The sequence below is a fragment of the Tripterygium wilfordii genome, chromosome 22 (assembly GCF_013401445.1).
Source record: "Tripterygium wilfordii isolate XIE 37 chromosome 22, ASM1340144v1, whole genome shotgun sequence".
NCBI lineage: Eukaryota > Viridiplantae > Streptophyta > Magnoliopsida > Celastrales > Celastraceae > Tripterygium > Tripterygium wilfordii.
Window position 1 is genome coordinate 13688474 of NC_052253.1, and position 24732 is coordinate 13713205.

Consider the following 24732-nt stretch of genomic DNA (forward strand, 5'->3'; position numbering starts at 1 on the left):
ATGTAAACAAAAATTAAACAATGAATTCATGTATTACAAGTTAAAAAAATAGAGCTTTATTTTACTAAGATGTTGGTTGAAAACATCATTAAATAGTAATTATGTCAAAGTCTAAATTGTTAAATGTCATGTTTCTACTTGTTTTGTTTATTTTAGAGGCAAATTAATATGCAACAAGATTTACTTCGTCTTAACGATTTTCCTATAGAAATGACTTATTTTCCCTACAAGGTCTTCCCTCTCATAAGTCATATCTATCATATAATGTTTATTCTGTCTTTTCTTTTCTTTATCCACCCACCACATAATAATTTTAGCACTCCGAGATGGGTCTTACTGCATAAGGGTAGCAAAAAAATCTGTTCCGAGTCAACTCTGTGTCGCACAACATCCCTTGTTTATCGTTTATGAAATATTTATATATCTAGACAGTAGACCCTAATTCGAATTGTATTCCGAACATACTAAATTGATCAAATCTGAATTGGTTTAAATCAGATAATAAAAATCTGGATAAGAGTTTTGTCACCTGTTCTAGTGCCCTTGTCACTCTCACAGCTCAGGTTTATCTCAACTCGCGCGATTGCCCATTGGCTGCTCACATTTCTTTGCTCTGCATCAAAAACCAAACAGAGCATGGCTTCCGGAGTAGTTGCGATGGAGTCACCCGTAGTTGATACAGAGTACGTCAAGGAGATCGACAAGGCTCGTCGCGATCTTCGAGCTCCAATCGCCAGCGAGTACTGCTCACCTACCATGCTCCGCTTAGCGTAAGAAAACAACTCTCTTTCTCTCTCTCCCCTTTTTTTTTCCCGAGAAATGAAAACTTATGTACTGATTATTTTGTTTGAAGCTTGCACGACTCGGGGACCTATGACGAGCACTAACACGGGAGGGCCGAATGGTCCGATAAGGAATGAAGAGGAGTACTCTCACGGTTCTAATAATGGCTTGAAAATTGCTCTTGATTTCTGCGGTAGGCGTCCTTTGCTCTTCTCGTTCAAATTTTCTGGTGGATATTCTCGAATTTAACATAAAATCTATCAACATTCATGCAAGTAGGCGATATGGAGGTTTGTGCCTTGTATGCATGTTTTAGTGTATGTGGTTTGAAGTAATTTTGTTTTTCATGATCACCAAGGGAAAAGTTGATACTATCCTGACAGGAGTGGCAAGCCAATGTTTTTTTTTTAATATATTTTCATAAGGTTATACACCAATGGAGCTAGTGTAATTCACTGTGTAACAAGATAAATCAATCTGGGGGCTATGGCACTTGGGAAACTTTTCATTATCTACGAATGTTTGTTGGGGACATTTTCCCTTGCCATGCCTTATATCTATCAACAACTTCTTGTTCCTGTTGAATTGAGATCTCAATAGAGAGTTGGCCAGGTTTTTATATTGTTTCAAGAATGTCATATTGGATGGGTTGCTTCAGAGAAACGCTCGTTTTAACTGGTTATGTTCTTCATTGGATCTTTAAACTTTCTGCTCTAACTTTTATGGTGCAATGTTTGCTTGACTGTTCATTTACATTAAATTCTCAGTTGTGAAGATATATTCCTTTTGTGGATTCTTGTCATACAAAATGTAAATTGGGCCTTTTTTCTTTTGCAAGGATATCAAAAACCTGAATTTATATGAAAGCGGATGTTGTGGTTACCTAGCAAGTTATGTCTGTAATTGATAATTGGTTGTTGGCGCATTATGATTAACACCACATATATCCGTCAATCGACTGAGTGTAGTACACTGATTGATGATTCATTGCTTGTGTTCTTAGCTTGTGGGTGTTGGCTTGCAGTCGGGTCACTGGGGGTCCCACCATTGACTTTGTTCCTGGTAGAAAGGTACTTATCTTGGGCTTTATTGGAAATAAAGCTTATACCAACTCATTTCCATTGATAAAAGGATTCAAGGTTTCTCCAAAGGAGAGCCGACTTCCAGATTCCAAGCAAGGTGCATAATTTTTGTAGTTCTTTCTGCAACTCTCCGAAGAAAATGTTGAAGCATTTCTTGGGATAGAGGCCCGTTTTTAACAAAATTTATATTTGAACTAATTCTAAAGTTTGAGAAAGTATATTCACCACCCTTTTAAAAGTGCTTCTCTGTCTTTCCTCTTTGCCAAAACCGTGTAAGGTGGTTTTAGCTTATCGGACATTTTTAAAAATAACAAATGTGAGAACACATTCCCATTTTTAAAATTACTGACTTCTTTGGATTTGTCATCCTCTGTTAACTTACTCTAGTAACCTTTTTGAAAAGTATGGAAGAATACTTCAACGCATGCTAGTATTTTAACGTTCTCAAATGTTGTGCTTTTACACGACTCTGTAGTAAAGTTGACATTTGAATATTCATTTGTGTATTTTGGTTGTAGGTCCCCCACATCTAAGGGACATCTTTTACCAGATAGGTCTATCAGACAAGGGTATTGTGGCACTGTCAGGGGGCAATACTCTGGTAGTTCTCTCTGCAATTTTTATCTGTCTATGATTCAACTCTTATTAAAGATACGAAAATATACTTTTCTGTCGACTGCAATGTTGTAGGGAAGGGCACATCCAGAAAGATCAGATTTCGAGGGCCCTTGGACCGTGGAGCCTTTAAAGTTTGACAACTCATATTTTGGGTAAGAATAAGTTCACTCAACTAATTAGAACGTTACCATATATTTTTAAAAATATTTTTAGTTTGAAGAATAAACATGTAAGTGATTCCATGAACAACTATAATTGATGCCAGGGAATTGCTGAAAGGGCCTTTTAAAACTTACAACTGACAAGGCGTTGTTGGATGATCCTGAGTTCCGATGCTATGTTGAGCTCTATGCAAAGGTAATATTGGCTTTTTTTTTAGGACGTGGAACATCTCCATGGTTATCTCTTCGATTTATCCACTTTTTGAGGACGTAACATTGACTTATAAGGAAAACAAGAAAAAGGTCACTTACTGCTAGTAAAGACCTAAAAGAATCTTTTGGAATATGGTTTTGAAAACAATCTGTGCAGGTCAGTAATACCAATGGCCCTGTAATAGTCTAACTTCGATTTATTCATGTCTTTAGAAACACAACACTTACGGATGTCTGCACCTTGGACTTTTGTTTGCTGCTTAAATTTTCTGATGTTAAAACCTGGATAATAACAAATCTTGCTACTATGATAGAGTTGTTCCATTGGAACTTAGCCATCATAGGTTCATGCCATGGAACAGCCTTACTGCCATGCAAGGGTAAGGCTGGTAGTTATGCTCCTGTATTCTGCCACCCCTGTGGGATTCTTGTTCACTGAGTGTTGTTTCTTGTTTCTATTCCTTGGAGTCCTGTACATTTGCAGTTTTTCTTAGAAATTTTGTAATGTTTGGAATGCATGGGAATGAATGAATGAGAATGGTTGGGTTTGGTAGGACTAGGAATAAGAAGAGAAATAATGGATGCAAGTACTTCGTATGCAGGGACTTTGTTTTGGCATAGAGTATTCATCCAAAAAAGGTATTGGAATCCGTGTTTTCTAAACCGGACAATGCATTGACTTCCGGCAATAATTTTTGAAGAAACAACCGATTGGCCCAAAGGGTCAAGGGTTGAACTGTATATTTTTTAAAATAATAATAGTATAAGTTGCAAGTGTTTGATGAGACAAACATTGTCTTAAAAGAAATGAATGAAAAGGGTGTAAAGTTGGGTCATAAATTAAGAGATTACTATGTATTGAAAGTTAGAACTTAGAAGTGACAAAATCGAGCAATTGGTTTTATAGTGTAACATACTGCTGTAGGCAAGTTAAACAATCCAAAATTTCTCTCTAAGGTTCTAATTTGTTTTTGGGATACCATTGATGGATTGGGTTTGGGGGCATTGAATTCCATTAGAAATAATCTCAATAGGAGACATGATTGAACCTTTTTTTTGGGATGCACCCACCTAGTGTGCATACATAACAGAAAAATCCTTATATCAATGTCTAGTGGATCAATAGGCTTTAGGTCCATTAGTTGCATGGGCCATAAGCCCAAACAAAACGAAAAGAAAAGTTAAGCTTTATTCCAGTGTGCTGAAATCCAAAGACTCCCTTTAAACTCTGTTCCCCTCCAATCCAAAGCCATTACGGGAACGCTTATGTCACTACCTTTCACAATTGATGGCCATGTCTTACCATGCCTTTCATAAGAAGGCGATAGCTATGTTTTTTGATAAAAAAGGAAATTAATGTAAAAGGTAGATTGGACTTTTTGCTTGTCATTCCTATTTGATTGGGAATGGACGATGAAATGGAATCAGGGCTGTTCATGGAAGATTGGGATCCCACATTCTTTACCCGCTGGAATGGAATGGTCCAGCCTCATGAGACATAACAGGCATAGGAAATTAGGAATGTCATTTGAGGCCAGAAAGAAACATTCTATCTCGGCTCAAATGGCAATCTGGTTTGTCTAGAATTATCGGGTTAGTATTTGAAAGTTGGCCTGCAGCATGTCCTTCTCAGTTTGTTGTCATTTGTCAATGTAACTGGTGGTTACTGTAAAAGCTTTCTTAGAAACTATTGGATTAACATTTCGGTTTCATGTAATCCTAAACTGTCTGGTCTATATATCATTGGTTCCTAATTTAATATCCTCCCACACTGGGTTACAGCTGCATGCTCACCTGCACAGCTATTGACTATAGGTGACTTACAAAGCAGGAAATTGCTTAGGTATATTTCTGTTTTTCTGTATTTCTTGAGCTGTAATCATTTGTAAAGTAATACCTAATGGCCCATCCTCCACAGTGCTTTGTTATGCTGTCCTTACCACTGGTAAATTCCATCTGATGGTATTTTTTTCACATGTTTTACCCAATTTTTGGATTGCAGGATGAGGATGCGTTCTTTAGAGACTACGCCGAATCTCATAAGAAACTTTCAGAACTAGGATTTACTCCTCATTCCTCTGCCTCCAAGGCTATTACAAATGACCCCAACATACTGGCACAAAGTGCATTTGAAGTTGCTGTTGCTGCTGCTGTGGTAATCCTGAGTTATTTGTATGAAGTTCGCAAGAGAGCCAAGTAAATGGTGATCCTGGTGTGAACCACTGCGGGTAAGTCTATGTTTGCAGCTAAGTAGTTGCCTATTTAATATGACAATAACACATTCCTTATCGATGATGCATGACAGCTAGATGAACCTATACATATCCAGAGGATTTGATGAGGAAAGAGTTCTGAGAAACTCACTGTCATCTCAATTCTAAAGTTTCTTGTTGCATTTTTTGGGAACAAATCATCAAATAAAATAGCTGGTTCCCTAAATAATCTGTGCAAGATGATGACTTTATTTTGAGTTTATATTCAGTTTGAACTGTATTCTCATTATTATGATTGTTGTTATGAGTGCTGCCTCTCTACAATTATTTATTTGGTTTAGTGGTTGGACTTCTTACATGTGATCCATCTTTTGTTGAGATTGACTGATCTCTTTAGTTTTTGTACCAAAAGCTAATCTTAAAGCCAAGAGGACATAATTCATTCTTTAATTTAGGTTCAGATTCTCCCTTACTGATCCTACTTAACACACGAAGGTGTGGCCTTAAAAGAGGTTGAAAAAGTAATGCTTGGGATCTCAGTTTGGTATCTGGTCCATCTGGATCCAATAATGCAATATATATATAATTGAAGCTGACCTTGTGCTAAGCTAAGGTTGAGGGAGTGATAGAGTCGTGCCCATACACGCTCAGCATCCAAGGCCCAACCGACACCCACCCATATGGGCCGGCTGTACCCAAGGCCTCCTAGCCCATACTAGAAAAACCTTGGGTACTAAGGGAGGCCCATACCTCCCCCTATAAACAACATCTTAGCTCCCACATCTTTCGATGTGGGACAATCCTATCAATACCCTCCCCTTCAAGACCAACGCCCACGTTGGTCGAGCACCATGGCCGATCACTCCGGCAGACGCACCCCCGTTGGTCGCCCGTTGGTCGAGCACCATGGCCGGCCACTCCGCAGGCACGGTCCCAAGTTGAAGGTACAACAGGATCATGCTTCGATACCATTGATAGAGTCGTGCCCATACACGCTCAGCACCCAAGGCCCAACCGACACCCACCCATATGGGCCGGCTGTACCCAAGGCCTCCTAGCCCATACTAAAAAAACCTTGGGTACTAAGGGAGGCTCATACCTCCCCCTATAAACAACATCTTAGCTCCCACATCTTTCGATGTGGGACAATCCTATCAGGGAGCCCCACATGGGGACGACAAAACCAAAAGAGTTCGGTAGGTAAAGGGAGTTTTAGGACAACCCACCAGATGTCTTGTTCAATACCTAAGCACATGACATCCACGTGTTGTTGTGCTGGCTGTCACCACTAATTTTTTCCCTTTTTAATTTCTATGATTATGATTATTATTATTATCCATTATTACCCCATCAAGTCTCTTAACCAATACCTTAAGTAGTAGTTTTTGGGATTGTTTTTATAAGTTTAATTCTCTTATTGTCATGTGAGTGTGTGCATTTGAAGTTGTTACATAACTGTTTCGCGATATTCTAGTTGGTTATCTTTCCGGATTTAAGGCGTATGACACCCAAAGTCGGGAGTTCGGACTAACAAGCTGAGATATTTGTTTGTGGAATCATGATTTTATGGACTTCTTTTCATTTTTGGGTATTCCCCGCGTTGGTTTCAACGCAATCTTATCTATCGCAAACATGGTGCAGCATGAGATTTTACATCCACTTAGCTATACGAGGGCAGATCTTTTAACCAAACAACAAAGTCCAAACAAACCTAACTTCGTTAATGGATTAAGATGATGATGCATCACTACTTACTGCTGTGTTTAATTGAAACCAAAAAGGTGTCATCAATTAATGCGTGCAGTTATGTGTTTGATGTATCATCTACTTTGTTAGGTGTGGTGAGGGTTTTAATTCAGTCCAACAAATGACATGTATGCATAGTCAGAAGGGTTAAAAAGTAGGTAAAATGCAAGAGATTTATGCACAAGTGGACCTCTCTCTCTCTCTCTCTCTCTCTCTCTCTCTCTCTCTCTCTCTCATATGTGAAAACTACTGTTGTGTCCATGATCCTCTTAAGCCATACCATCCACTTGAGTTTCCATGATATGTGTGGTGGTGGTGGGTAACAAAAGATATGTACAAATTTAGGAGAGGAGATGATCAAAAGGCTTGAATCAACCTCTAACCCTCCTAGGCTAGGCTATCTTGTTTTTTTTTTTTTTTTTTTTTTGGCCTAAACTTGAACCCACAAGGTTGGGGCCAAAAAAAGAGAAAAAGTTGGAAGGTGAACCACAACCACACTCATATCTTTTCTCCCCTTATTCTTGCCTTTTCTTTCATGATCATCATCATCCCACTTCAAAGTTCAAACCCGACCCCCATCCCTTCTAGAAGTCCTCTCTCTCTCTCTCTCTCTCTCTCTCATGCATGACAAGTAGTGTGTGCCAATAAAACAAAATAACCACAACAACTACCATCTCTATGAACATATGTGCACAAAACCCATCACCTACTGTTGAAGGTCTTCAAACCAATTAAAAACAATTTATGCAATCTCCACATAACCTACATCACTATAGTAGAGGGTTTTCTTAAGTGTTACAATATATATCTATTTTTCTTAGGGTTGCTGCAAGTGTTATAAACACCAAATAAGAATTTACAGAAGAAAAAGTGATAGGTCATAGAAAAGATATGTGGAGAGAGAGAGGGTGGACCTTCTCACATACCCACCCACATATTGGTGTTAGTTACAACAAGAAGATCAATAATATATATACAATTTTGTACATAAATTCCGGTATATGTTTTCTACTACTGTTTATGTCATTTTCCACACCTAGCTCGCTTGTCTCTTGCCAATATATAGTACCTTTACCTTACTTGAATTATTATCGATTAAAATACCCTTACCCTTTACACCTACCTGAAGGTTACCCTATAGTTAATAGTACACATATATACAAAAGATTTATATATATATATATATATATAGGCCACTCCCCCTGAAACCTGCCTCACCAACTCTCATCTAGAAGCTCATCAATTAGGGTCACTTGCCCCTCTCTCTCTCTCTCTCTCTCTCTCTCTCTCGAGTCAAAAGGCCTATAAAACCAAACCTCAAGTCCTCCCAAGTGGTGTTCCTGCAACATAAAGAACAAAGTCCATTTCTTCATTTTTATTTTTTTACAATAATGGGTAGGTCTCCTTGTTGTGAAAAATCTCATACAAACAAAGGGGCATGGACCAAAGAAGAAGATGATCGATTAATTGCATATATTAGAGCTCATGGTGAAGGGTGTTGGCGTTCTCTCCCTAAAGCTGCTGGTCTTCTGAGGTGTGGAAAAAGTTGCAGACTGCGATGGATCAATTACTTAAGGCCTGACCTTAAAAGAGGTAACTTCACTGGAGAAGAAGACGAACTCATCATCAAACTCCATAGCCTTCTTGGGAACAAGTAAGCAAACCCAAAAAAAATTATTGAGCATCTAATTTACTAATTTTGACATTGAAGGGTCTGAATTTGACATTGGTTTTGATTTTTTGAATTGCAGATGGTCTTTAATTGCTGGGAGATTACCAGGAAGAACAGACAATGAGATTAAGAATTATTGGAACACACACATAAGGAGGAAGCTTTTGAACAGAGGGATTGATCCTGCTACCCATAGACCCATCACCCAGGCTCAATCAGCAGCACAAGAAGCATCAGCAGAGCAGAACCCAACAATTTCTTATGCTGCTGCTAAGGAAGAAAATTTAGAACAAGAGAGGAAAACAAGTGGTGGGTTGTTGATTTCTTGTAAGGAAGAGCAAAACCCAGTTGAAGAAAGATGTCCTGATTTGAATTTGGAGCTTAGAATTAGTCCTCCACACCATACAGAGACTGATCAGCCAGTGAATATTAAGACCGGAGGGAGGAGCAGTTCTCCCTGCTTTGCTTGCAGTTTGGGGTTAAAGAACAGCAGAGACTGCAGCTGTAATGGTGGAATTGGGAGCAGTAGAGGCAGTAATTTTAATGGTTATGATTTCTTAAGATTGAAAAGTGGGGTCTTGGACTTCAGAAGCTTGGAGATGAAGTAAAAAAAAAAATGAAGCAGCAATCAATGTAAGCTGAAACAGAGAGAGAACAGAGTAATTGAGAAACAGAGCATCACCATAGTTTGTTTCAAAATTAATTTCTCCAATTTTCTCTTGTTGTTTCCTCTAATTTGTATGATTATTAATTACTTAGTGCATAATATATACATAGCATATGATAATACATTTATTAGTGCAATTAATCAGTCAATTGGTTGGAAGAATATAATGTGTTCACCTCTTTCTTCTCTCTTGAATATTTATCTTTAGCTTGTTCATTCATGTGAGAATCTGTTTTTGGATTTGTCAAACCCTTCATGGACTGTAATCTCAAAAAGGGTTATGTCACTAGCAGGTAAAAACATAATCGATATTGAAGGATCTCTGATTAATTAATTAATAACAGAAAATAATACATCTGCATGAGACAATCCAAAAATAAAGAAAAAAAAATTAGAAAGACCAACAACTTCCCTCATAAAGATATACCAAAAGCATATTTCTTTTTTAAATAAATTTAAATAAATGTACATATATATATATATAATTACATCTCTTTCTTACATATTAAATCAAGTGACAAAGAGGATTTTCTGATCACCTTTTTTTGGATTCTTTTATGGCTTTTGTCCCTTCTTTTTTGGGTGGGGGGAAGGTTGGGGCTTGATATTTGATTTAAGGGTGGTAAGAGGATAAGCGGTAAGAGGACGACAAGGAAGAAGAGGTAGTGGGTAACCTATCTCTTCCACCATAATAAAAGCACAGAGACATGAACTTTATTTATGTAAAAGGCATGAAGGAACTAACAACTTTTTTTTATTTTTTTTTTATGCCAAATGCAATCCATCTTAAAAGAAAAATGGGATTAGTTATGAATTGTTTCTAGAAACAATAGTAGGTAGAAGTTCATGATGTCTTTATCTAACCTATCTTAAATTCAAACAAATCAAGATTTGGGTCATTAACTGTAATTATCAAGTTATCATCATAGTCGCTCCTTCTGTTTGTTAATGTCAATCGTTAGTTGCTAAATCTATATGGTACTAAATCATCTGGACTCCAAAGATTCTAAGCTAAATTTTCACGGGTGCTGGACTTTGACTAACTCATTATGTCGTTAGATGAAAAGCTTTTGTGTGGGACGACCCAAATTTAGACTCATGTCGAATGTCCAAATGACAAAATTATATAGGGTCACTTGGTTAAAAAAATTAGAGTCTAAAGTCAATATTAAGTAATTCACTATTAATGCAATCAAACCCCAAGTCCCGGACTTTGACAAGACCATATGCTTATAAGACCGGACCAAGTCAGAGTTTAAATGTGCAAATTAATGCTGAACCAACTCCATTAAATCAACATATATAATAATGTACATTGAGTTCAACAATCTAGTCTAATATAATTAAGATTATTGTAATAATAATTACTATTATGATTAGAACAAGTTGGCGGTAACTGAAAAAAAAAACTTTAGTCATGGCCGGATGAGGATGATGACACAACTACTTGAGGTTTAAGACAATCTTTTGAACATAAAGTATGCATAGAAAGTCTAAGATATTTGTTTCAAAAAGAAAAGCCCCAAAATAAGAAAGTAATTAACAAACTTCAACAAAAAGATGACACTTGGAAACAAGACCAATTAAAATAAAATTCTAAATAACAAAATAAATATATACATTTATATTTTTCCCCTTTCTTTTTCAAAGGTGTTAGGTAGACAATAGAAGCTTCCATGAGATTTTTTTATTATTATTTTCATTCTTTCACTATCTTACTCTTAATAATGTCTAGATAAAATGGGTTCCTTTTTAAATAATAATAATTATTATTATTATTTTTAGTTATTTTATTGCCTCTCTCTCCCTCTCAATTGAATAATTAATTGTGCAACCTTTAATTGTTAATACTTCAACTCCAACCAACATCACATGCATGTTATTCTTGTGGTGACCCTCTCCTCTTTTAAGAAAATTCCCTAAATGACCCCTCAACTTTCAAATTATTAAAGAATTGCATTTGATTGTTGTACCATAATTCTTTGTTTCTCCGTTTGGCTTACGAAAAATACTCAATAATTCCAAACTCATGTCCTTAACTTGGCAAGACTACAATTAATTTCTATTCCATGCCACATAAAATTAATCAAGTTCTTTGCCTAATTAGAAAATATATGTAATGTTGTAATTATGAGGCCAGGCAGGGGGCATGTGAGTAAATGAAAGAAAACGTCTAAATCCAACACCTCCCCCCCACCAACTCCTCCGCTTTTCGGTGGTAGTTGGCAGCCGTCCTACGTAGCCTTCATGTGCTCGGTTGCGGCGGTGGGCCCCCTCTCACAGTCACCTCTCTTACAAGCTTTGTGGGTCCCTCTCCGTCACCATCACCTCCGTCCGTCTCTCATCTCCCCCCGTCTTACTCTTATCCCTCCTCTTCCTTCTTTTTAAAATTTCCTTTTCGTTCAAAAAATAATTGGTTATTATTATTTTTGTCACATGAGACATATTATTTTCCAAAAATTAAGACGGTTGAAATTGTTATACAACTTTTTTTTTCGAAAATGTTATACAACTGAGTATTATCAGAAGATATTGTATGTTTTTCCAAATCTAAGTTTTACTCATCACAGGATTTTTAGAACCTTCTAGGACTCACAACTTTATAATACATCTGACTAGGTCAAGTAAACGTATTCATAATTTGTCCATTAAATTTTTATTTTCAAGATGAGATAATTTTTCTCAACAGAAATCCATAGTAAATTCATAAACTAGGTTCTAAACAGTTTACTCTTCACGATATTTCAATAAATTTTATTTTACCCACATAATTAATTTAATTAAATTTGTGTTTTCTGGTTTATGATTCATATCTTGAGAGGAACTTTAAAACGAAATATGAATACACAATTACACACATGGTGCGCACATAACCCAGAGCGTAAGGTAGAACACAACTGGCCGGTAAGAATTTTAGGTAGCTAGATATATGTGTGTGTATGTAGTGATGATCAATAATTGCAAGAGAGAGTGAGCTAAGCATTAAAGACGTGGAGGTTCTAGATAGATAGGGGAGAGGATATGGTATTATGTGGTTATGACGCAATGAAAGTTGGTTCACATATATATAATTTTCCACTATCAGCCTATCAGACAGTTGGGCTAACTCTAAACTCGGACCGCCAATATGCTTGTTCTATACTGATGTCAGTTAAGACCGAGTTGAAACTCATATGAAAAATAACGTCGAAATTGCTGGGGGTACGAATTAAACTTACGATATCCCGCATTTACAAAGAGATACCATAATCAACCTCACCCTCCCAACGAAAATAAATATAGATATATATTGGTTAGGTGGTAGTCGCTCGTTTGATGGTGATGGATCCCTAAAGTCTCAGTCAACTTTGTGTCTCTTTCCCTACAAACATTATTGCAATGAAAAAACCTTGTGTGCCCATACCATACCGTCCATCCATCCATCCACTCACTAATCTTTATTCCTAAATCTCCCTACCTGCCCTACACCTTCTACTGATACTCGTGACTGCATATGGTCCAATCAATTACGTATCAACTAGTAAAGTCTTCTAGTCTTCCACTATCACATATATATGCCAATCCATATCTATATGTGTTGTTTCTTTTCCCCCCATATATATTCCACTAATGGATAGTCTAAACAATATTTGTTCTCATTAGGGTTTTTTTAAACCTACTTATGCACCTTATATAAAAAATTAATCCAACTTTGCTCACAAATTAGTCTTAAATTAATTTTATGAATCTTGAAGTGTAATATACTCTTAGTTCAATTATATACAATGGTTTTTGAAATTTGAATATTAATGGATTTTTATTAAATCAAACATGTGGAAATTTGAAGGTTGGCTTCATGTAAATATGAAGACTTTGATCAATTTTATAATTAAGTTTGAATCTCACCTTTTGTGAATTGTGATTATTCCTTGACATTATCATATTAAATGAATAGTGTGTATGTGGAATGAGATGATTGCATTTGGTTGACATTAGTGGAATAATCTAATATGAAGAAGGAAAAACAACAGTAACCCAAGTTTGATTTGGGTGTGTATATGGAAGTATAAACATGCACCTGACAAAAGGTGTCATCTTCAATAATTGCAATAATAGGAGGGCTTTCAAATCATTAACTACTTGATTTGTTCAACTATAAGAAAGTCTTTTAACTCCCAAATGCATTGGAGAACTTTTCTCCTAAAATGATCAATACTTCTCTCTTTGAGTAGCAAGAACAGACACCTACAAATTTGTCCTTCCATATGAATATAAACTTGGATTGTTAGGCCATTTCCCATGACAGGATAAGTCAAAACCCAACGCGTGATCATGAGGGCATTGCTTCAGTGAGAATCGAATTAAGACATTCAAAGTCCATAAAATTTGATCCCATAGAAATTCATCACTAAACTATCACCCAAGTGTGGTTGGATGATATTTATAGGAGGAGAATTCGGATTAATTGATCTCCTTCATATCATAGTGAAGCACAAAACCCAATTTGAGGGTCGAAGCCCATTAAGGGATAGCCCATCAAGTAATCATGCCATCTAATATCTAGCCCAATTAGGGATAGCCCATCAACTAATGATGCCATCTAATACTAATTTTCCCCTCATTTTGTTGCCAAACTTCATATACTGACTGACTGTTCCTTCTTTCCACCAAGCAAGCACCCAAGACTAAGGAACATGATTCGCGCTCCTCCATGCATATTAGGTCAATGTTTAGCTGACAAGAAACTAAAAACCCATTGTTTCCCAAGGAAGACCATACTTGCAATGATAACTGCAGTCCTAATAAGGAGAAAAAGAAACTGTCTATAGCATGTTTAACCTGTCTGACAAACTTAGAAATCACTAGATAGCACACCAAAAGAGCAAGGATGGAGAAGCCCTGAAATCAAGAAGAGTCAATAATGTTAAAAGACCATTTAAGAGAGGAGGATACATAGAATATAAATTCAATGACTGCAGAACTAGGTTTCTCTTGGAGGGGCCTTCTTTGCAGCTTCAGCTGCAGCTTTCTCCGCTTCAATCTCTGCAACAATGGCATCAATTTCAGCCTCTTCGAGCTGGCGTAGTCCATGCTCCTTTGTCATCACAGCAACCTCAATGTTCTTCCCACCACTTTCAACAACCTACAGCTCATCAAGAGTTTATTTAGTACAAAAGATCACAAATTTTTACAGACTTGAAATTGATTGAACCAACAGATTGGAAAAGGCACACAGATTAACCCCCCTTTCCCATACAGGTCCACAGCTAGATATAACTATGAATCACTAGCTAACAAGACACAAGCAACTTTGATTTTTGTTCGTAAACTGATCACAACCTCAAGCAAGGTTGACCCAATCCTACAGTCTCTTACAAATAATTTACAGGCAACATTTTTTAGCAGATTCTTTACAGTACAGGCCATAAGTTTATCATGTCCGCAAATAACACTATTATTAACAGTAATAAACTGTGGCATAGAACTCCCCCTGACACGTATGGACACCATAATTATTACGGATATCATGAAGGGGTGTAAATATTAGAAACAATACGAAAACAACATTGCACAGACAAATATTAGAAATTGAAGCCCTCTATCAAGGCATCACCAAATTCATCAATAGAGCCCAAGTCAGCCCAAAACAGAAAATACAGCATTAAATTCCCACTGCACCATGTTGGTATTTTCTAAGTTTGCTAAGAATGTAATTTCCCAATGAGCATCACTTCCCGAATTGTTAATTATTCACTATCTTGGGGAATGCGAAAGTGAACTTTCTAGATCGGCACTAAGAGTGTGCGGCCAAGTACTTACATAGGAGAAATAAATACAGAGAAAAAGAAAAGAAAGAGGAAAGAATTACATCAGGGAAATGATTGATAAGACGTTGTAAAACGCTCAATGGACACATAAACTGAAGGTGTAATACATGTGAAAACAATCTCTTCTATTGCTAACATCAAAGGCCACTGTCATCCTTACAAGTGACATCCACCATCCATCATTTCAAATCATGATAATTTTTATACCAGGTAATTAAACAGGAACCATAAAACCCAAGACAATGGGAGCATCTTGTCATTGTTACTGGCTTACTGCAGGTGGTCTGGGATTAGCAGAAGGAAAGAAACTCTAATTCCAAGATAAGCATACGGATTAGGGAAAGCAACATCAACTAATAATGAATTAAGTGGTACGCTGTCACATACATACTAAAATTAACAGCTCCAGGATGACAAACATGCATATATAGGAACGTGTAAGGAAAAACTTACTTCAAGCAAAGCACGAATTGCTAACTTCACTGTTTCCTGTCCAGAAGTCTCTTTATAATTCTTCTCCAGAAATTCCCGCATTGAGTTTGAGTTCCTCCCTGTGGCATTGGCTTTCCATGCCGAAAATGTTCCTGATGGATCTGTCTGATAGAGAGACGGTACGGCCGTGTATGGGTCAAAACCAACAATCAATGTTGAAAGGCCAAATGGTCTCACACCACCACTTTGTGTGTATTTCTGTTGCAGTCCTGCGATATAACGCGTTATATACTCAACAGTTGCAGGGTCCTCAACGGTAAGCCTATGGCTCTGACATTCAATACGAGCCCTATTAACCAAGACACGAGCATCTGCTTTCAATCCAGCGCAAGCCAGAGCAATGTGATCATCCAGCGATACAATCTTCCTTACTGACCTATAAGCAACAGAAGCAAACATGATGCTGACCTCAAATATAAAGGAATCACGCTGAAGATAAAGTAACTACTGCAAGTAAATGTTAACTGGGTAATAAAGGAAAAATGACAATGTGATAAGGCCAAAGAGCACCAGGACATTATGGACCCTCACCTTGGAAAAGTTAAATTAAGCCAAGTTACAATGCCAAAACTGTTGGTAAGAAGAAGAAGCTATATCGCATCAAAAGACATCTATGAACCACAGCAAAACTTCGGAGAGCAATATGTTAAGGTATGAAACCCAATAAAATCAGCAATTGGAAACAAAGAGAAAAGGAATTAAGAAACAAACACGAGTAACATAACAAATCCAAAGAAACCGGAGCTCGATTTAGTCCAAGTGCAACTGACAACTCCAATACTACACAAGATGATAGAAACTAATCTATATAAAAAAAAATTATCTCCAAAGGCTCAAGCTTGAAACAAAGATCGTAGCTTCTTACAAACTCTATTATGATAAAGCAAGATAAACCCTAACGCAATTTCTTCGAATGCTCAGACTCAGCAAAGGTTTTTGAGCTAAACACTCAATCAGAGACGATTACGATACATAAGCCTCGCAGACCATTAAAAATGCAGATAATTATGTGCAAGTACCTGGAATCTTGAAGTTTAGCGGTGGACTTCTTCTCGACGCCTAGAACAACAACGTCTGTGCCGCGGACACCGACGGCGGCGTTTCCTTTGCGGACTGCTTCCAGTGCGTACTCCACCTGGAAAAGGTGGCCATCCGGCGAGAACACAGTGATGGCACGATCGTATCTAGCCATGTTTCTTCTTTCCTAAGATGTTTGTTGATTTGGGTTTAGATGCGATCTGGTCCTTGTTTGGGGAAGAAGGCAACCGGAGCAAGAATAGGGAACGATTGTCCCTCAATACGGTGCCGTATAGATAAGCAATAGGCTGGGCCTGGCCCACCATTTAGTATGACTAAAATCATTGAAAAAACAAAGCCCGGCCCAGGCCCAGCTACTTATCCCTCAAATTTTCTGAATGAGGAAGGATCTGAGTGCACTTTGGGTTGGATCAAAACAGACATCATAAATGTCTATTTTCTGACCAAACGTGTTGACATCATTTTATACCATTGTTCTTCTCTGTATCTTCGAGAGAGTTCCGATTGCAAGAGTTTGGTTCCTGGGTTGCTATTTGGCCATAAATCAAAAATAGTGGAAGGAAGGAAGTAGGAATATAGAAAATATTAGTGGTACGTAGGTCCTCCTCCTATATGAAGATGGTCGTCCTCATCCCATCTCACAAACTTCAAATTGCAGAGATGGAAGTGACGAAGAAATAGATATCCAACAAAATATTTGTTGGGTTTTTGTTGTCCTTTCATTTCCTCAAATCGATTATTCTTCTTAGGAATTATCTATCTAGTTGACTCCACACAACTAGCTATCTAGCTAGTACCCATTTTCAACAACAGTTCAATCGTGTGTGACATCTATTTATTTATGGGGCGGCAGGTTGTGCGCACGGTGTGTTCGGTTCGAGTTTAGGCTCAACTTGACTATGCAAAGACGATGAAACCTCGAAGGTAGGAGATTATTTGTTTTAAGGAGTGGGTATGATGAGATTAGGGAAAAGCCTAGGAATTGTTAGGGGGGCTGGCTGTTAATGGTGATGAGAGAGTCAGCAAGCATTAATGTTGAATGTTGAGGGCGACATGATCCAAACTACCCCATGAAAACAACTAATTAAACCTCTAAAATGGCCTATTTATGGTGTCTAGTCGTTGACAAAATGGAACTCCACTAGTTGACATGATGCCATTTTAAGAAGGTACGTAGTTGTTATTTATCAAAGTTAAAAGTTTATTTACCAACAGTCCCATGTTTTTTGCTTTCAAGACATGCCCTTAAAAGGTAGTAACAAAAAGTGAGAATTAGGTTTGGGATATTAGTATGCATATCTCCACAGTGTGTATTGGGGATGGAGGCAATTCGACATACTCAATTTCACATATAACGATGCAAAAATAATCCGATAGAGTGATGGAGTATTTGAAAAAATCTGTCAACGTGATGTGGAACACCTCTCAAGTTGTTGGATGCGAGTTTCAAACTCTGGAGAATTGCAAAGCCCCCGAACCACAATAAAAGAAATAAACATCAAAATATAACAAGATCTCTTCTTAATTTGGATGCTTAACCTCTGTACTTACTGTATTAATTAAAGAGAAACTGATTAAATTAGATTAAGATAAGAACTTCAGACAAGAAGAGTATGTTTCAAAGGATGAATTGCTTGATAGTACTGTTAATTAGAAGTTGATGTTTATAGCTTTGCGTGCTTGGCTTCCTCATAAGAGTACATAAAGCAATCGTTGATTCCATAACTAAATAGCTTTCCTTTGTATTATCATTTCTTACTTGAATACTCATCTTGTTCCAAGTTGAAAGACAATAATTTTATCAATATTCAGTTTTCATCCCGTATAGAAAATGTATCTCAATTCTCAAACCACTTTAGTGATAGCCTAGTTGGTGAATCTCTCTGAGGCCAAACCGCATGTACTCCGTAGTCGATTTTCACTAGCAACAATACCCTTTTAACCACACGCTGGAAAACTTTTATGCGCGTGTGGACTCGATAGCCCCACTTTAAGCCCATATATATATTGTCCAAACAGCAAGCTTGTATAGTAACTAGTAAGATTTTGAACAATGAAGACATGCACTAAAATATGAACCGTACGTGTTACATGATTTTTCACAAACGTGTTGCACGAATAACCTTTCCTATAAAAACCCTGTCTCCAATTTTTGTGGTATATCCATCACTACCTTCACCTTCTTAGATTGTTAGCTTTCTCTCTCTCTCCGTAATTTTTGTGGTAAAATTACTGCTACGTTGCCAAGGAGTAGAACTCTCCCTAGCAGAATCCACCATGGAGTGGTAAGATTATAAGCTCTGCTTCTTTATCTGTGTGTGTATGTAGCTTCTCATATTCAAGTCCATGAGTATTTCAGGTAGAAGAGAGGCATGACATCAGGCAATACTTGCAAGTAGAAGTTCAGCCTAAAGAACAGACCGAAAGTGAAGCCATAAATCCTCAATCAAACTATTCCAAGTGTTTTGATGATGATGACCGCTTGAAGAGAACAGGTATGTCTGTCAACTGTTTGAAATAAATTCACTTCAGAGAGTTTTTATGTTTTTGGGGTGCTAGCTAGATATGACATGCCAACAGTCCATCAACTTGGTTGTACCCAAGTTCGAGCCCCCACTCCCGCTTATCTACCCAAAAAAATAGAAATGACATGCTTTGTTGATTGTGGTGTTCAATGATGCAGGAACATTTTGGACGGCTTCATCCCATATAATCACGGCAGTGATAGGGTCAGGAGTCCTATCATTGGCATGGGCAATAGGGCAGCTTGGTTGGGTGGCAGGACCAATGGTTATGTTTCTATCTGCTGTTGTCAATCTCTATACTTCTGAACTGCTCTCATGGTGCTATAGAACAGGTGACCCTGTCACTGGTCAGAGAAATTACACCTACATGGATGCAGTCAAGGCCAGCTTAGGTAATTAAGAAACTCAAGTAATCAACAAATTGGCAAGGCTAATGTTACTGTTAATGATGTTAACTATGAGATACTAATTCATCGGTTGCTGCAGGAGGAAAGAGGGTCATGGTTTGTGGTTTGATTCAATACATGAATCTCTTTGGTGTTGCAATTGGGTATACCATAGCAGCCTCTGTCAGTATGATGTGAGTCTTCCAGGATGAGTATTTTTATGTACCATGAACAAAAACTGATAATTACTTCATGGGATGGTTGTTTACTGTTGTTCTGGTTCTTGTAGGGCAATAAAAAGATCAAATTGTTTCCACAAGAGTGGTGGGAAGGACCCTTGTCACATGTCCAGTAATGGGTATATGATAACATTTGGAATCATAGAGGTGTTATTTTCTCAAATACCAGACTTTGATCAAGTATGGTGGCTCTCTATTGTAGCTGCCATTATGTCATTCACATATTCCTCTGTTGGTCTTGGTCTTGGCATTGGAAAAGTTGCAGGTACCTGCCATTACATCAATCATCATTTGCTAGCATTTTCATGTAAAAATATGTTATTTGAACAAATAGCTTCATTTGTGCAGAAAATAAGAGCTTCAAAGGAAGCTTGACAGGCATCAGTGTAGGAACAACAACACATGCTGGCACAGTTACTGATATGCAGAAGCTATGGAGGAGCTTACAAGCTCTTGGAGCGATTGCTTTCGCATACTCCTTCTCTCTCGTCCTCATCGAAATTCAAGTAATATATGACAACTATGACAGTCCTATGATCCTTTCCATATTTGCAGCGCAAAAATACTGATGCCTGCAAGCCACATCTGTGGCTTTGAATATGCAGGATACGATAAGGTCTCCACCTGCAGAGCACAAAACCATGAAGAAAGCAACTTTCTTCAGCATCATCATAACCACAATCTTCTACATGCTCTGTGGATGCTTTGGCTACGCCGCCTTTGGCGATACCGCTCCTGGAAATCTATTAACCGGCTTTGGATTCTACAATCCGTACTGGCTGCTAGACATCGCAAATGCTGCAATTGTTGTTCATCTTGTAGGCGCGTACCAGGTATACTAATCAATCCAAATTTGTACACATTCTGCAGATTTTGATTCAGCGCGTACCTGATATTGATTCCTGCAGGTCTACTGCCAACCATTGTATGCATTCGTAGAAAAATGGAGCGCGCGGAAGTGGGCAAAGACTGACTTTGTGACAGTAGAATATGAGATCCCCATTCCCTTCTCTGGTGGTGTATATCAGCTAAACTTTTTCAGGGTTATATGGAGGACATTGTTTGTGACATTTGACAACTATCATAGCCATGCTTATGCCCTTCTTCAATGATGTAGTTGGGCTATTAGGAGCTATGGGGTTCTGGCCTTTGACAGTTTACTTTCCCATTGAGATGTACATCGCTTAGCGGAAGATTGGTCCATGGACAACCAGATGGCTTGGACTTCAGATACTCAGTGTTGCCCGCCTTTTCGTAACTATTGCTGCTGCGATCGGGTCATTTGCTGGAGTAGTTTTGGATCTCAAGACTTACAAGCCATTCAAGACTAGATACTGATAGAGAATGGTTAGAAGATTATATATATAGAGGGATTCTCAAGTGCGGGATCCCACACTTTATTTAAAGTGTGGGATCCATCTAACACCTTTCATGCGTGGGCCCCATCACGTGTGGGGACCACACTTACACATAATGAATGGTGTTAGATGGATCCCTTATTTTAAATAAAGTGAGGGATCCCTCACTTGAGAATTTTCATATATATATATATATATATATATATATATACACATATAGATATAGCATGTGTTCTGTGGCTGTAAGAACAACCAAGTCTCTGAACTTTACAAGTCCAGTAAGGAATAATAAGATGAATCTGTCTTGACATTTATGTGCATGTCAGAACTTAATCACCATTACCAAAAAACCAAGGTTTCAGCAAAATCAATCAGGACAACAATTAGTAGATTCAGATGAAACAACAGTGACAAGGGCACAAAGCATTTTTACTGAATCAGCCATGAAATCTCCAGTTTGCGTTCTATGACAAACAATACACACAAAAACCAACAATTTCAATACTTCTATCTGTGCTTGGACGTCAATTCAGCAGAATTTGCCTTTGCAGCTGCTTTTCCGAGTGTTGTAGGTTTCAAGATACCAACATTAGTTTTATCAATCCTATTTTTTTTTTCTTTCTTTTTTTTTTGTCCAAATAGTCCACATTACACGATTTCATATGGATCATGTGGGACTCATCACATGAATCATGTACGCCAAATCTTAACAGTTGAGAATTGTGATAGCTCGGTTGGACAGTAGTCCTAATGTCATGCCCTGCAGAATCAAGCCCGTCATTTGTTACAGATGCAGCTTGGGCCCATGGGCCATATTAATAAAGATAGTAGTCCAACACTATTACAGTCCACTATAATGAAAGCCCAGTTTTGGACGTTATTTAGACCAAACCAGCCCAAAAAAAAGCCCACACCAATCGGTGAGCTAATTCAGTCTCAGACCGCTCCGCTGACGCACAAAACAAAATCATTCCTAATTTTCTATGATCTTGAGAAAGATACTTGCTTTTATGGCGCGCAAAAGTTTATACGTCTCAACTCATCAACAATGTTCTGTCAATGACCGCTATAAGTTCTTAAAACTCTTGAGCGATTACTTCAAATTCGGTGATATTGAAGATGCTGAGAAACTGTTTGATAAAATGTCACTGAAGGATGTAGTTTCACGGTCCATTGCAATTCATGGATATACTATTAAGTCATTTTCTCAAATGCGTTTATTGGAATTGGTATATATTCACTGTTGTCGGTCTTCTTGTTATTGTTGCAGGCTTGAGGGATTTAGTGTTTGCTCATTCTGTTCATGGGTTAATTCTTAAAGGTAGTCTTGATTCGGATTTGTTGTGAGTTCTGCTCATTTAAATACCTATGCGAAGTGTGGCAATGCATTTGATTCGTATAGAATTTTCAATGGACTAAAGAACCCAGGTTGGGTCTCTTGCAAATTGCAATGCAATTATTGCCAGGTTTATAAACAATGGACTGTCTGAAGAGGCTTTTAAGCTGTTTAACACTTTCAGGAAATTCAGTTTAACACCTAACACTGCAACAGCTTTTGAGTCTTATTAGGGGTTCTGTTGCTGTAGAGACAAGGAACAGAGTACTTCTTTGCCTGAAAACCTGTGATGACCTGGTTATCCACCACATTATCTATATCTTAATGTATGTGAATGGTGTCATTTCATATATCTTCTTTAAAGCGAATAGATGACTGGAAAAATGCTTCATTTCCTTTTACTCTGTTGCAGTGGTGGAAAGCACCTGATTCTCAATGACTTACTGAAACATGGGCATTTTGGACTTTGAAGTGCCAAGAGCTACAGCAACAACCACTGCCCAACAACAGCAGCTGCAGTGCAATGTACTTCGAATGGTTGTAGAGTTTTGTGAGAGGATAATGAAGAATCTATTCCAGTAAGCAGATCTCTGATTCGCTGTTATTTTGTTCTTTATGATGGATTCATGCATTTTCTCTATGATATATAGACAATCTGCTTTCATATATGATGGTGCATATGATATACTTACATGCTGTTATTAGAAGGTGGAGAAGTTAATCACCAAAAAATAGTGAGAAACATTAAGGTACATAAGTTTAATATTATTAATATAATATTTGTCTTCTTGCTCACCACCTAAAAAGCTTAGAATCTCAATTGCCTTTAGTAGTTAAGATTGTGTTGGGAGCTAGACTCCAGTACTCCACCTTCACTTGTGGTTTCATGCTCACAAAAATATACATACATATTATTTCCAAGTGGACTTCCTAGCTGAAGTTGCATTATCTTTTTTTTTTTTTTTTCATAAGACAAGTTGCATATATATAATACTTGCACGCTGGGTCTTTCTTGGATAGCCACTTGGGTGATAGCTTACGGTAAATCTCTCTTTACCAAATTGTATGGACTCGAAAGGTCTTGAGTTCAATTCCCACTAAGAGCAATACCCTTGTGACCAACCTCTGGACTTTGGCCCAACTTATCCTCTCAACTTCTATGTGCGTGGGCGTAACGACCCGAGTTTAGGCTCATATCGAATGTCTAAATGATTAAGTTCTATGGTGTCATTCTTGATTGCCCAAAAAAGTCTTTCTTGGTTGATTGGAGTCATATTGGTACACTTGAGACCTGGTTAGCTGCCTCTCAAGTCTCTGGCAGTCTGGCTTACTATCAACTTCCAAAGAAGTTGCCATTGCTCACTAAAGTACATAATTCCCAAAGCAAGGCCAGTTGAGTTAATTAAGTCTGTTGATTGAGTATCTTGCTTTAGACTTTAGAGTCATAATAATACCTGACCCAAGAGGTTTCAAGGATGAGTGATTGGTGGGAGCAAATTGCATGTGCCATATTAATAACTTTTGTTTGTTTATATTGTCTCTATATAAAGGTCAGTTTCCATCATGGTCACCTTGTCATGCTTCATCAATCATCATAATAACATTACAGAGTAAACAGGGCCCCCCATTTTATCATTTCTATTTTACATGACCAGACAGATTATTATGGGTTTAATTGTTTAAAGCAGCTTGTTAGAGTCTTTATATTATGATGTCTCTTATTTTATTTCGCTTTTTGCACGATGTGCGAAAGTTGTTTTTTTTTTTTTAATTATAAAAATATTTCATAAAAAATTAATTGATACCGATGAAAAATTATTCAAAAGAATTTTTATGAATTACATAAACAATACTTAACAATTGAACTTACCTCACAAGTCATGAGAGTTTTATTCATCCAAAGCTCTAAACTGCATACTACCTCATGTCATCATAGTTTGTTTGGTGATGCACCAACTACTTTTTTATCACCGAAACTCGTCACACCTCAGCATAATTTCAGAACTAACTTTACCTCACCAGAGGATGGTGTGGGGCAAACAGACCCTATAGTATATTTTTATGGACAGAATGCTTGTCCAAATGACCATCAAAGTCGGCACATGCAAATGTGCATTCAATGAAGGAAAAGAGAGAAGAAAAAACATAATGGTGGTTGTGAGATTTTTGACCTTGCTCTTTCCTTTTTTTTTTAAAGCTAAATAGCATATTTTTGACTTGATTTCTTATTCAGGCTTTAGGCTTTAGCACTAGTAAAAGCTAGATATCAAATGGACCCACTACAACAACTATTAACAATATTGTCAAATTCATATAACCCATCACTAAAAAAACGCAAAGGAAATCCAATGTTTGACCATGTGCCGCAATCTATTGCAACAACAACGTGGATGGAA

At 37.6% G+C, this 24732-nt stretch overlaps 2 protein-coding genes and 2 pseudogenes across 2 annotated transcripts; 3 read left to right on the forward strand and 1 right to left on the reverse strand.

Moving 5' to 3' along the window:
* The first annotated feature begins 507 nt into the window (after window positions 1-507).
* LOC119990593 lies at window positions 508-5448 on the forward strand (annotated as a pseudogene).
* Window positions 5449-8035: 2587 nt separating this feature from the next.
* LOC119990594 (myb-related protein 308-like) lies at window positions 8036-9317 on the forward strand. The gene is made up of 2 exons (XM_038836583.1): window positions 8036-8470; window positions 8568-9317. Exons 1-2 carry the CDS (start codon window positions 8208-8210, stop codon window positions 9094-9096), a joined length of 792 nt encoding a protein of 263 aa, XP_038692511.1. The 5' UTR covers window positions 8036-8207; the 3' UTR covers window positions 9097-9317.
* Window positions 9318-13913: 4596 nt separating this feature from the next.
* Window positions 13914-16723, reverse strand: LOC119990595 (proteasome subunit alpha type-7). The gene is made up of 3 exons (XM_038836584.1): window positions 16474-16723; window positions 15416-15830; window positions 13914-14277 (listed from the first exon to the last, which is right to left on the reverse strand). Exons 1-3 carry the CDS (start codon window positions 16644-16646, stop codon window positions 14116-14118), a joined length of 750 nt encoding a protein of 249 aa, XP_038692512.1. The 5' UTR covers window positions 16647-16723; the 3' UTR covers window positions 13914-14115.
* On the forward strand, window positions 16664-20980 carry LOC119991586 (annotated as a pseudogene).
* Window positions 20981-24732: the final 3752 nt, after the last annotated feature.